Source organism: Prionailurus bengalensis, chromosome C1 (assembly GCF_016509475.1).
Source record: "Prionailurus bengalensis isolate Pbe53 chromosome C1, Fcat_Pben_1.1_paternal_pri, whole genome shotgun sequence".
Lineage (NCBI taxonomy): Eukaryota > Metazoa > Chordata > Mammalia > Carnivora > Felidae > Prionailurus > Prionailurus bengalensis.
The window spans coordinates 108812199-108826371 of NC_057345.1; the positions used below are offsets into that span (position 1 = coordinate 108812199).

At 46.5% G+C, this 14173-nt stretch overlaps 1 protein-coding gene across 3 annotated transcripts in view; it reads left to right on the forward strand.

Annotated features, from left to right (window-relative positions):
- Positions 1-14173, forward strand: part of ARHGEF4 (Rho guanine nucleotide exchange factor 4) — a 296513-nt gene that overhangs the window by 110690 nt on the left and 171650 nt on the right. For all 3 annotated transcript variants that reach the window (XM_043576411.1, XM_043576412.1, XM_043576413.1), the window contains exon 2: positions 4093-7818. In XM_043576411.1, the coding sequence (XP_043432346.1) occupies positions 4093-7818 (3726 nt within the window). The remainder of the gene's footprint in view (positions 1-4092; positions 7819-14173) is intronic.

The following is a 14173-nucleotide window of genomic DNA, read 5'->3' on the forward strand; positions in this document are numbered from 1 at the left end:
AGCCGTAGCAATCTCTTACTCGACACATCCCCAAAGGCAAGGGAATTAAAAGCAAAAGTGAATTCCTGGGACCTTATGAAGATAAAAAGCTTCTGCACAGCAAAGGAAACAACCAACAAAACTAAAAGGCAACCAACGGAATGGGAAAAGATATTCGCAAATGACATATCGGACAAAGGGCTAGTATCCAAAATCTATAAAGAGCTCACCAAACTCCACACCCGAAAAACAAATAACCCAGTGAAGAAATGGGCAGAAAACATGAATAGACACTTCTCTAAAGAAGACATCCGGATGGCCAACAGGCACATGAAAAGATGTTCAGCGTCGCTCCTTATCAGGGAAATACAAATCAAAACCACACTCAGGTATCACCTCACGCCAGTCAGAGTGGCCAAAATGAACAAATCAGGAGACTATAGATGCTGGAGAGGATGTGGAGAAACGGGAACCCTCTTGCACTGTTGGTGGGAATGCAAATTGGTGCAGCCGCTCTGGAAAGCAGTGTGGAGGTTCCTCAGAAAATTAAAAATAGACCTACCCTATGACCCAGCAATAGCACTGCTAGGAATTTATCCAAGGGATACAGGAGCACTGATGCATAGGGCCACTTGTACACCAATGTTCATAGCAGCACTCTCAACAATAGCCAAATTATGGAAAGAGCCTAAATGTCCATCAACTGATGAATGGATAAAGAAATTGTGGTTTATATACACAATGGAATATTACATGGCAATGAGAAAAAATGAAATATGGCCTTTTGTAGCAACGTGGATGGAACTGGAGAGTGTGATGCTAAGTGAAATAAGCCATACAGAGAAAGACAGATACCATATGGTCTCACTCTTATGTGGATCCTGAGAAACTTGGCAGGAACCCATGGGGGAGGGGAAGGAGGAAAAAAAAAAAAAGAGGTTAGAATGGGAGAGAGCCAAAGCATAAGAGACTGTAAAAAACTGAGAACAAACTGAGGGTTGATGGGGGGTGGGATGGAGGAGAGGGTGGGTGATGGGTATTGAGGAGGGCACCTTTTGGGATGAGCACTGGGTGTTGTATGGAAACCAATTTGTCAATAAATTTCAGAAAAAAAAAAAAAAACCCTGCATGAACCTGTTAGAGAATACACATTCTCTTCGAATATCCATGGAACATTTGTGAAATAAAGCCTAAATATGTATTGGGCCATAAAGCCACTTTCAACTAATTTCAAAGAATCAATATCATATAGACCACACTCTGTGATTATAATATAATTAAACAGAAATCAGAAACAAAAAGATAACTAAAACATACATCTAAATAAATCATGGGTCAAAGAGCAAATCATAAAGGCAGCTAGAAAAAAAAATACAGGAGGAAGTTCAAACATCTTACCCTAGTGTTTGAAGCTGCATATAGTTACAAAAACAAGACAATTAAGAGTGCCAAGGCTGTGACAAAAGAAAGAGAGCTTTTCTGCTTAAAAGCATTAAAATTTGACCACCACTCACCCCCCCAAAAAAACTTCAAAAAGAATATTTTTGCCTCTAGCTTTAACCCGCAGGCCATCCTTTAGGATAACCCTGGAATTATATGGATCGGTGTTGAGAAATTATTTGAGGATTACTTACGAATCAAGTCAGAAGAAAATATTCTTTCTTCATAAGATTTAGAACCTAATATTCAACCAAATCAAATGCTTTTTTTAAAAAACATACTCTCCATATTTCAGCATTTGTACACTTTAAGGAAAATTAAATCTGCTATTCCAGTGCTCTTCCAGAGACTATGTCAATCTTGTGATCTGGAAAAGTTATATTTTTTTCCCAAAGTCTTTTATTTTTGTTGAGACATAGTGAGATCTCTTGCCAAAATGACCTGGAACTCCAAGAACGGCTTGGCCCTCAGCAACACCCAGCCAGGGAGTCTGGTTTCTTGTTAGCAGCCCATCCCCTCCTGGCCCTGTTCTGGGAGGATATGCTGGGCAGAGGTGGGGACAGGAATGAGACCTCTGGTATTTTAGGGTACTCATTGTGCAGGTCTTCAGTCATTTGGAACTTGGGACTTTGAGATTCTCTGGGCCACTATGTGGCCCACTATGAGTATGTCAGGTGATGCATGTGAGTATGCCACTGTAAGTCTGTAAGGTGATGTCAGGCTATGACGGTGGCGAACGAACGGCCCACATGCTCCACGGTCAGAAGGTCAGTCCCAGCTTAATGACACGGTTGGCCAGATGAGGGAATGGAGGTGTTCCCAACGCAGCATTTACTGAGCAAGAGAACGCTGCAGGCCTGTAGCTAGCCTTCTCTCTTCACTTGTTCCCAAAACACGCCTCTGTGCTTGCCAAGGCATGTTCACATCCCCGTCTTGCTTATCCTCCCCGGGCCATGGGAGGTGCCTGGCACCTGGCACGCCCCTGCTGGGGACCCTGGGATCCCTAGCTTCTTAACCCTTCTCTCCCCTGGACCACACAGCAACCACAGGGTCCTCCTTTCCAAATGGTTTGATTTTTAATGTTTCCTCTCCTATTTCCCACTCCTTCCTACTGTGCAACAAATTTGAAACTATAGTATCGTGTTATTCCTGATATTCTGAATCTATCCTGTGCCTTAAAAGCCTCACACAGCACATGCTTTGGTGTTCACCTGTTTTTCTCTTCTCAGTTTTGGAGAATTAAAAGCAATTTTACTTTGGGAAATCTCTTAAGACAAGTCCTGAGAAACCATGCTTAGGGAGGGCTGGTTGAGTGAATGGCTTCTGTACAAAACTTGTGTGGAGGCACCTTAGCTACAAGTGGAGCCAAGTGTCTGCCCCACTCCTGGTCCAGGGAGTCTGGGGAATTTGGTAATTGAACGTTTGGTACAGCATTATCACCAAGTTCAAGGCACTATCTGTATAATACATGCTACAACCACAACCTACGGATGAAGCTCTAAAATACTATGCTGAAAGAAAGAAGCCAGACCCTGAAGAGTACATACGGCATATTCTGGTCATCTGAGAAACTCCAGAAAAGACAGATCTAGTCTGTGAAACAGAAAGTAGGTCACTGGGGCATGGGGGGAAGGGTGTGGGGAATGACTAGGAGGAGGGAGGGGGCTTTTTTGAGAAATAGAAATAGATTTTTATCATGGTGGTAGTTACATGGGTGTCTACATTTGTCAAAATGCATAAATCCATCCACTTCAAATGAATACATATAAATTTATAGCTCAAACAAGTTGATTAAGAAATGTATAATGACATGGGGGGCCTGGGTGGCTCAGTCAGTTGGGTGTCCAACTTCAGCTCAGGTCATGATCTCGTGGTCCATGAGTTCGAGCCCCGCGTCAGGCTCTGTGCTGAACGCTCAGAACCTGGAGTCTGCTTCCAATTCTGTGTCTCCCTCTCTCCCTCTGGCCTTCCTCCGCCCACGCTCTGTCTCACTCTCTCTCTCAAAAATAAATAAACATTTTAAAAAAAGAAATGTATAACAACAAAAGGAAAATTTGCAAATATTTGCACAGTTCTCTTTTTTCCTTCCTGTTCTCAAAGCTGTTGGGCATTATAATGTCAAAAAAATATGTTTGAAATTCAATAATTCTTATATGTGTGTGTGTGTGTGTATATATATATATATATATATATATATATTTTTTTTTTTTTTTTTTACTCCAGTAAACCTAACTCAGAAAATACTTCTAAATATAAGGCTCTTGACTTTAATCCAGCTGATTATGTAAGAACAAACAACACAAAGCAAACTTTTATTAATTTGTTATTTCCTGCTGAGAACATTAGACAGAGAGATGCTTTTTGCTGTGACTCACACAACGTATTTATACTTAAACTGCACGTGTTTATTTGGCCTATTCTGACTTTTAATAGCGTTACATTAACTAGCGCCACATTTTCTCCCTGCCGTTTGGGTTTGGCTTCATCACTTGTTTTCTGTGCTAATAAAAGGTAGCTATTCGTATTCATATTTACCTATCTTTTCTGAGGGGCACATGGGGGACTAATGAGATGTTTCTGAACCTTCCTCCTTCTGACAAAGGCTGGTGCCGTGTAAACGTGTGCAAATATCCTGAGGCCTCATCTCTGACTCCTCTCCTCTTGCCCTTCCAGCCTCCAGAGCCAGGTGCACACCCACCCGGTGAAGACAAGATTGAAGATAAGCAGTTCCCCACTTCACCTGCAGAACCAGAGCGACAGGAATGGAGTCAAGAAACAGACCATGATGATTTTGAGACATTGTCCCACCAGAGCGAAAGTCAATCAGACACAAAAACCGACTCCTTTGAAAGTGCTTCCGACACAGAGTCCCTGCCTGGTGGCTTCACAGGGGGAACCTGCCTTCCTCTAAGTGGTACCTCTGTGGACAGAGAAGGACACTGGGGATGCCCTGACATCCTAGCAACCAGAGCTCCTCAGGAGCAGCATTCAACTAATGTCCCTGAGCTTGACTCAAAAGAGGAACTAGATTTGTCCCCTGGCTTCAAGGAAGAGTCTTATGAAACTGGGTTCCAAACCTTTGCTGCAGTTGCTGGAGAAGAGAAGACAGAACACTTCCAGGACAACAGTGTGGCCAACCTGGAGCAAGAGTCTTTTCTGGCAGGGTCTCCTCACCACACAGAGGGCTGCTCACAGGGCACCACAGGCAGCTACAGCCTCCAGCCAGCAAAGGCAACTGCACAAGTCCTCGGGGGGTTCTCTATTTCTTCTCTTCAGAAATCCAGGTCTGAGAGTTGTCTGGACATCCCAGTGGTCTGGCCCTTCCTTCTCTGGTGCTGTGAACTGGGCCAGAGCTGGCCACATATCCACAGCAGGGCCAGGGGACCAGGGCTACCTTTCAAAGGCCCTGAGCACAGCACAGGCCCTGTGGGAGCCAGAACAAAAAAGGCAAGTACTCTAGGCCCTAAAGAGTACACAGACTTGCTCTGCTTCCAGCCCTGCTCTGATGCCCCTTGCCAGCTTCCTTTAGGGACATCTTGCTTCCTACATGCCAAGCTTCACCACAGTGCCCCCGAAAATATTAATGACGAGGACAGAACATCCACAGAGCACTGCTGTCAGCACATGAGGACACTGACTAGGGCCCATTCCATAGCAGTGTTTCCCTTAAGATACCCTGAGAATCCTCCAGGGCAGAATTTTGTGAAATTTGGGACTCATTTGAAGGAAGGGACTGAAGCAGAACGAGACCCAAGAACACAAAACCCTCTCCACCCTGTCTTCACCCGACTGTCTCCTTTACTTCCTGCTTCCCAGAGGAGGGCCCCTTATTTGCAGGATCAGTATAAACCCAGTGCTCTTAGCTGGAAAAGGGCCTTTCAGGACACACCCTGTGAACATCTCTGGCTGGAAAACCAGTTGGGACAGGATTCTAGATCCTGTCCGGTCTCTTCATGCCTTACTGTGGACTCTGTGAGCCTTAGCACAGAGGAAGTGCCAGTGCCCACAGAGTGCAAGTCGGAACATGGCCCAGAAAACCTACAAGAGGAACCCCAAGGCACTGGCCCTGCACCAAATGATGCTGATGTGAGTGACAGACAAAAGCACCTTCAGGACATTTCTGTTGAGGCAGGAAACCAAACCAATAATTACGGATCAAAGTACATTCTCAGTGAGAAAAGAAAGCCACCTGTTAGGGCCAAGTTCCCACATCGTTCCAGCAATAGCGGGACACAGGTGTGGAACAGAGACTGGATGGGTTGCTGCAAAGTGAGTGATTGTTCAGATACTCCAGAGACCACCCTGAAATCAAGTGCAACAGGCACCTCAAAGGAACTGGAAGATGTGATGGTTCTAGACCCCCAAGGCACCAAAAGTGCCTTGCCGGAATTTTCAGAAACCAGAGCAGCCCCTGTGTCTCGTTGCAGTGGTGGGGATGAGTGCGCCCAGGGGCTGGCGGGTGGTGCCCGGCCCTCTCCTGAGGGCCTGAAGCTAGAGCCCAAGGTGGAAACATCTAGGGGCAGGTGCACACTCATCATTGTAGCTGTTGAGCAGAAAGGTCTGCAGGCCACCAGGAGGAAAACAGGTCCTCTTCCAGAAACACTGTCCGAATTTCTGGAGGAAAACCCAGGATCTCCCTGCGGTGCTGGGACGACCTCCTGGGAGTCTCCCACGGCTGGGAAACCACAAACTTGCGGCAGTGAGTGTGAGCTGCCGGAGGCCAGCAGACTGGCAAACGACGATGGGACTCTTCAGCAGGGGGCCCACGACGCAGAGCTTGCGATAGTTCTGGTCCCCGAAGCTGCCTCGGAAGAGAGGCCCCGGGACAAAGACACTTGTTCCCAGGAGCCTGCCCAGGCCCGGCTGAGCAGGGGTGAGGCTGCCGAAGAGAAACCGCCTGGGGCAAGGTGGATCCCCGGTTTTGGGACACACAGGGCACAGGCTGCTGGGCCTCCCGCTCCCGGGCCTGAAGATGCTCACGGGGCCCAGGGCCTTCACCCTGAGACGGGGAGCCGGGCCGGCGGGGCGGAGGCGGCGCAGACGGGTTCGGAAGCCCCAGCCTCTGCCTGCGCCCAAGCGCCGCCGCCGCCGCCGCCGCCGCCGCCGCCGCCGCCGCCGCCACCGCAGGGCCCGCCCCTCTGCCCCTGCAAGGCCTTGCAGGAGCCCGGGAAGCGCCGGACGGTTCCCAGAGTGACCTCCCTCAGGAAAGGCAGGTCCGCCTTCGACAGCCCAGGAGTGGAGCCCGGCGCGCAGGGACCCGGGCGTCTGCAGTCCACTCGCCCCGCTCCACCCGGTGCCTCCGCCCAGACCGCGGGTTCTTTGGGCCTTGAGGAACTGCGTGCAGATGGTCGGGGCCCTGCGGCCTGTTGGCCGCACCAAGTGGGCGCGGGCGCAACTCTGAAGACCATTCTCCGGGGCGCAGGTGGGGAAGCTGTAGGGCTAAGGAAAGGGGACCATGTGGTAACACCAGAGGACCTGGGCAGCAGGACACCGTCCTCAGAAAGGGCTGATGCCAAGAGACTCAAAACTCCAGAGAAAAGGCTCAGGGCAAGGCTGGCCTTAGCTCATAAGACCTTTGCAAATTTTTTTGAGTCAAAGGTTTTAGAAAAAGAGAACACTGATGAATGTTGTCCAGGTGCCCTGAAGGGCCGGAAGGAGAAGAGCAGGCCGCGCCAGAGTTCCTGGCGTGCATTTCTGAAAAACAAAGATGTAGAAGCCCCCAAAAGGCCCGCCGTAGTGAGTCTGGTTCCCGGACCAGAAATCTTGAATCTCCTCAGACCCTCTCCCCCAGGGACCAATAGTCACTGTCAGGAGCAGGCAGAAGACAAGGAAAGCTGTGTGTTTGGAGATCACTGGCCACCCCCACATGCTCCCACACCTTTGTCATCCAGCAATTTGGTCTCTCCAGATAACAGGAGAAAAAGTGAACCAACCATCAAATGCACAAGCCCCCAGGAAAGTGGTAGGTACCTAACTTCAGGTATCTTTCCTGAGAAGTCCTGGCTGATGTCACCCACCAGCCCTTGTGCCCAGCAGACTGGGATCAGCCACACCCTTCCATCCAGCTCTGCCTGTTGCTTGGCATATGGGAGCCAAGGCATGCCCAGCAAACCCATGAGTCCCAAGCCCCGAAACCCCAGGCCTGGTGCTCATCGGGCAGATTTCCACTACCCTGGCAGGAGCAGTGCTGTCTCCATGGTTTCGCTTGGAAGCTACATGGATGTGGATAACAGCTCAGAGGCTTCTGAAAGGCCCAGGACCCCCAAGGCCCCAGCAAGCCTCCTACTTTCTCTGCAAACACTAGACCAGGATGGCCAGAAGGAAGAGAGCAGGAAAAGAGGCTGGCATCACCATGGCCTGAGCACAGCACCCTCACTCAGGGACCTTCCTGGGACTGAGGTGAGTTGCCTGTGATTCGCACCAACCTCTAAATGCAAGAAGCTACATGGTAAATGTTCCGAAGTGAGGGGAGAGGTGAAGCAAGAAAGCCAGTCTGCCTTCTGTGGGGAGGGCACCACTCACACTCCCAGATGGCCCAACCCTAATCAACACAGTGTGTGACCAATTTCTGGGAGTAAACTAAGTAAATAGTAATCTAACAAATAAGAACTGGCATTTCGCTATAATTTTGTGTTTCTGGTTTTTTGTTTTTGTTTTGGTTTTTTTTTTTCCTTGATAAATCCAGCTGTTTAAATTCCTTTTTCTTCCAACTACCTATTGATAGTCTTTGCCCACCAGGTGTTCGATGCAGGCTTTTTTTGTGTCTGCCTTCATCCTTCCCCACTGTGAAATTTTTAAAAAAGAAATTTCCCTATGTTGTCTTCTAGTATTTTTAATATGTTTATTTTTAAAATTTAGCTATAATACAATTGAATATGTTTCAGATAGTTGGTGCTTCTGAATTTCCACAGGTGCTCAATAAATGTTAGTTCCTATCCCTCTTTGCCTTTCAAATCTTACCGGAGGAGAGGGAAGGCCTAGTGCGCTTGCATATCAGAACACGTAGGAAGACAAGAGAGTACACAGGAGTGGGAAGGGGAGAAGACCTTTGAAGTCTGCTCTCTGGATGAGCAATCACGGAACTTGAAACTCAATGTGGATATATGAAGGCTCCCTCTTGTGGCTGCTTCTGGGAGAGCAGGCAGTGATGGTTGGAGTAATTAACAAGGAATTCAGTCCGCATTCCCGTTTCTGCCTTCCACAGTGAGTGCATTTAAGGAGCAAGATTTTTTATTCCAATACCATAAGACAACCATTCTTAATATTTGTTAAATTTTCTTCCAGCTTCTTTTCTATAAATAAGTTTTATATATTTAACATGGTTGTGATAATGCAATCTAGAGGCCAGTTTGTTTACTGAAAGCTCTTTTTTTTTTTTTTTTTTAACGTTTTATTTTTATTTTTGGGACAGAGAGAGACAGAGCATGAACGGGGGAGGGGAAGAGAGAGAGGGAGACACAGAATCGGAAACAGGCTCCAGGCTCTGAGCCATCAGCCCAGAGCCCGACGTGGGGCTCGAACTCACGGACCGCGAGATCGTGACCTGGCTGAAGTCGGACGCTTAACCGACTGCGCCACCCAGGCGCCCCTGAAAGCTCTTTTAAGGGAGAAATTCAGAAGTCATACAGAAAGACACAATGCACAAATGTATACATAATATATTGTCATAAAGCAAAAGCTGAGTAACCTTCACCCACCAAGAAACACATTACCAGCCCCCAGCCCTTCCTGCTCAGCATGTCCTTCTCTCCGGCCCTAACCACTGCCAACTTGTATGGTGTTCACTTCCTTGCCTTTTGTTATAATTTTACTACTTAACTTTACACCCCTGAACAACATAGTTTATTTTTGCCTGTTTTTGAACTTTATGTAAATAAAACCTTATGAATTCCTTTAAACCTATCCATTCTATTGTCTGCTTTCTTTAGCTCTAATTATGTTAAGACTCATCCTTAACGCTGTGTATCTAATGTTCTTTCATTGTCATTGTTATACAGAATTACTTTGAATTAGCACATGACCCTGTGTTTGTTAGCTACTTCAGGGCTTTCTCCTGTTTGGCGTATCATGATTAGGGCTTCTTGGATTGTTCATGCTCAGGTGCGTACTGCACAGGCACATGCATTTCTGCCTGGTGCATTATGAGGAGTGGGATAGCTGGCTCATTGGGCGGTGCAGATCATCAGCTTTATTAGATGCTGTCAAATATTTTTCCAAAGTGATTATGCCAATTTATACTCCTTCCTTTAAGAGTTTCTTTTGCTCCATATTCTCATCAGCGTTTGTTTGGTATTGTCAGTCTTGCTAATGTTAGCCATTCTGCTAGGTGGGTAGAAATATCTTGTTGAGGTCTTAACTTTGCATTTCCTTTATGTCTAAAGAGGCTGAGCATTGTTTATATGCTTTCTGACAATTTGGATATCCTGTTTGAGGACATGTCTGACCTAATCTCTTGCCCATTTGTCTTTGAGGTTGCCTTTTTCTTACTAATGGTGTATATTCTGGATATAAGCCCATTGTTGATTAAATGTGCCACAAATATAATTTCCCACTCCATGGCTTATCTTTTTCCTCAGTAATGGTATCTTTTGATGAATAGAAGTTCTTAATTTTAATCTTTTCAAGCATATCCATATTTTCTCTATCCCAAAGTCATGAATAGAATCCCCTAAATCACTTTTATGAAAAATTTCCTGGTCTTTTTTTTTGTATATGTCTGTGAGATGCCTAAAATGGGCTTTTGTGTTCTGTTGGTCGGATTGTCCACCCTTGTGCCCATTCAGTGTCTCATCACCGTAGTAGCCGTATAGGAAGTGCTGCTGCCAGCTGATCAGATCCTCCCACCTGGTTCTTCTTCAGTATGATGAACACTTACTGAGTGCCAGCCACCTACCAAGCCATATTCTAGGTGCTATGGATACAATGTGGAAAAATATATAAAGATCTCTGTCCTCAAAAGAGGGGCAGGCATGATGGGAGTAAATAAATAATTGAGCAAATAAGATTATTTCATATATTGAAGAGACTGTAAAAAAATGAAAATGTAATTAAGATATTCACAAGGTTAATGGGATAGAGAGTTAGGGGCTGTGAGGCTGGGCCTCCCTTACCTTGCAGGTTTGGAGTCTAACAGTTGAGCCAAGACTTGGGTCATGAGGAACCAGAAAAGGGGGCCTTTCAGGCCAAGCCCAACATTTCAGTGATGTGGAAGATTTCCCTTGCCTACACACTGCCATATAATTTAGCCCTCTATAATGTCACCTCACACCTGAGAAACCACAGCATGTTTGTGTGTCTATATGATGGAAAACAGGAAGAGGCAGTCTTCAGGTGTGAAGGTGCCCTTTACTCATAGAGATTTCTTCCCCCCACCTTTTTTTTCCTGAGACAGCTTTTCTTTTTTTAACTTTTTATTTAAATTTTAGTTAGTTGGGGAGCCTGGGTGGCTCAGTTGGTTAAGCATGTGACTTCGGCTCAGATCTTATAGCTCTAGAGTTCAAGCCCCATGTTGGGCTCTGTGCTGACAGCTCAGAGCCTGCACCCTGCTTCGGATTCTGTCTCCCTCTCTCTCTACCCCTCCCCCATTCATGCACTGCCTCTCTCTCTCTCTCTCTCTCTCTCTCTCTCAAATATAAATTAATGTTAATTTTTTAAAATAAATTTTAGTTAACATACAGTGCAATATTGGTTTCAGGAGTAGAATTCAGTGATTCATCACTTACATACAACACCCACCGCTCATCTTAAGTGCCCTCCTTAGTACACATCATCCATCTAGCCCATCCCCCACCCACCTCCTATGGGAAGGAAGAAAAAAAGGGGGAGAGAGGGAGATTTGTTCCCTTTTTAATTCAGGTTTAGCGGCAAGGAATGTATGATTCTAGGGAAAGCAAGCTCAGCATCTTATCTATAATCTTATTTGTGTACACAAGGGTTTGCACCCCTGGCTAAGGGGGCTTAGGAAGAAGACCAAGACCAAGAGGCAGCAAGATGAGAAAGAACTGTGGATGTGTGAGAAAAATGGGGAAAAGCTAGAAGTTTTGAACACCTGTGCGTGTATGATTCCCACTCTGTTACCTCCTAACCCTGAACCTTGCTGTAAGACCTCTGTTTTTGTATCTGCAAGGGTTGCATTAGGGGATCTCTTAGGCCTCTGCTAGATATTCATAAATATCAACTTTATGAATGGATGGTGGATAGTTTTCCTGACCTTCCCTCCATAGTCTTCTCTGATTTTGATAGCAAGGATCCAAGATACTGCTTCTACTTAGATATTTTTAAATGGAGTCTGGGAGAGGGAACATTGTGAACATTTTCTAACCTTTCTGATGGGAATATAAAACAGTACAATTACTCTGGAAATAAAGGTTTGGCAATTTCTAATGAAACAAAACCTGGGTTTACCATACAACCCCACAATTTCCCCCTTGTACATTTATCTCAGGGAAACAAAACTTAGTTTACACATGAACCTACAAATAAATGTTCACAGCAGCTTTATAGCCCCCAAACTGGAAACAACCTAGATGTTTTTCTGTAGGTAAATGGTTAGTTAACACATGGTTTGGTTTTTTTAATGTTTATTTATTTTTGAGAGGGAGAGAGAGAGAGAGAGAAGACAGAACATGAGTGGGGGAGGCAGAGAGAGAGGGAGACACAGAATCCTGAGCTGGCTCCAGGCTCTCAGCTGTCAGCACAGAGCCATGGTTAACAAACTGTGGTACATCCCTAAAATATGAACACATGTAGCAACTTTGACACATGTAACAACTTTGATGGATTTCAAGGGAATTATACTGAGAGAAAAGAAAAGCCAATAACAAAAGGTTATGGACTACAGGAGTCCATTTATACAACATTCTTACAATGAAAAATGTATAGAGATGAAGAACACATTAGTTGTTGCCAGAGGTTGGGGGGAGAGTGGTGGGTGAGATTATAAAAAGCAGCAAAAGGATCCTGAAGTGCTGACTCTGTTCCATATCTTGGCTGTGGTGGTAGGTGCCTGAACCTATGTAAGTGATAAAACTGCACAGAACTACATATACACACACATGCGCACACACATGCATCCCACACACAGAAATAACTGCAAGGAAAACTAGGTAATCTGAGTAAGATCTGTGGCTCGTGTCAATATCCTGGTTGAATATTGTAATGTTCTATAAGATGTTACCATTATGAGAATCTGAGTACAAAGTACAGGGGATCTCTCTACTTCTTATGTCTGCATGTATCTACAGTTATATCAAAATTAAAAGTTTAATTAGAGCCCAGAAAACCGCCAGAGGATTAGCAGAACAGAGTCGCCGGAGCCAAACGCAGACGAGAGGCCCACGGAAGAGGGTAGGAAGGGCGGGGAGGTGGTGCGCGCTCCACGGACTGGCGGAAGGGAGCCGGGGCGGAGGGGCGGCTCGCCGGCCAAGCAGAGCCCCCGAGTCGGGCTTGCAAAAGCGGAGGGGCCTGACGGACTGTGTTCCCACAACAAGCGCGACTTAGCGTCTGGGAGGTCATAAGTTAACAGCTCTGCTCAGAAAGCGGGAAGGCTGGAGGACAAAGGGAGGGAGAGCTGCTGAGCCCCCTGACAACAGAGCTCAGTTTGGTGGGGAACAAAGGCGCTCGCCAGCGCCATCTCCCCCCCCCATCCCCCAGCCGAAATCCCAAAGGGAACCGGTTCCTGCCAGGGAACTTGCTCCCTCCGAGCAAACACCCAACTCTGCGCTTCTGTGGAGCCAAACCTCCGGCAGCGGATCTGACTCCCTCCCGCTGCCACAGGGCCCCTCCTGAAGTGGATCACCTAAGGAGAAGTGATCTAAGCCTGCCCCTCCTGCCCCCGAGCACCTTGCCTACCCACCCCAGCTAATACGCCAGATCCCCAGCATCACAAGCCTGGCAGGGTGCAAGTAGCCCAGACGAGCCACACCACCCCACAGTGAATCCCGCCCCTAGGAGAGGGGAAGAGAAGGCACACACCAGTCTGACTGTGGCCCCAGCGGTGGGCTGGGGGCAGACATCAGCTCTGACTGCGGCCCCGCCCACCAACTCCAGCTATACACGACAGCACAGGGGAAGTGCCCTGCAGGTCCTCACCACGCCAGGGACTGTCCAAAATGACCAAGCGGAAGAATTCCCCTCAGAAGAATCTCCAGGAAATAACAACAGCTAATGAGCTGATCAAAAAGGACTTAAATAACATAACAGAAAGTGAATTTAGAATAATAGTCATAAAATTAATCGCTGGGCTTGAAAACAGTATACAGGACAGCAGAGAATCTCTTGCTACAGAGATCAAGGGACTAAGGAACAGTCACGAGGAGCTGAAAAACGCTTTAAACGAAATGCATAACAAAATGGAAACCACCACAGCTCGGCTTGAAGAGGCAGAGGAGAGAATAGGTGAACTAGAAGATAAAGTTATGGAAAAAGAGGAAGCTGAGAAAAAGAGAGATAAAAAAAATCCAGGAGTATGAGGGGAAAATTAGAGAATTAAGTGATACACTAAAAAGAAATAATATACGCATAGTTGGTATCCCAGAGGAGGAAGGGAGAGGGAAAGGTGCTGAAGGGGTACTTGAAGAAATCATAGCTGAGAACTTCCCTGAACTGGGGAAGGAAAAAGGCATTGAAATCCAAGAGGCACAGAGAACTCCCTTCAGACGTAACTTGAATCGATCTTCTGCACGACATATCATAGTGAAACTGGCAAAATACAAGGATAAAGAGAAAATTCTGAAAGCAGCAAGGGGTAAACGTG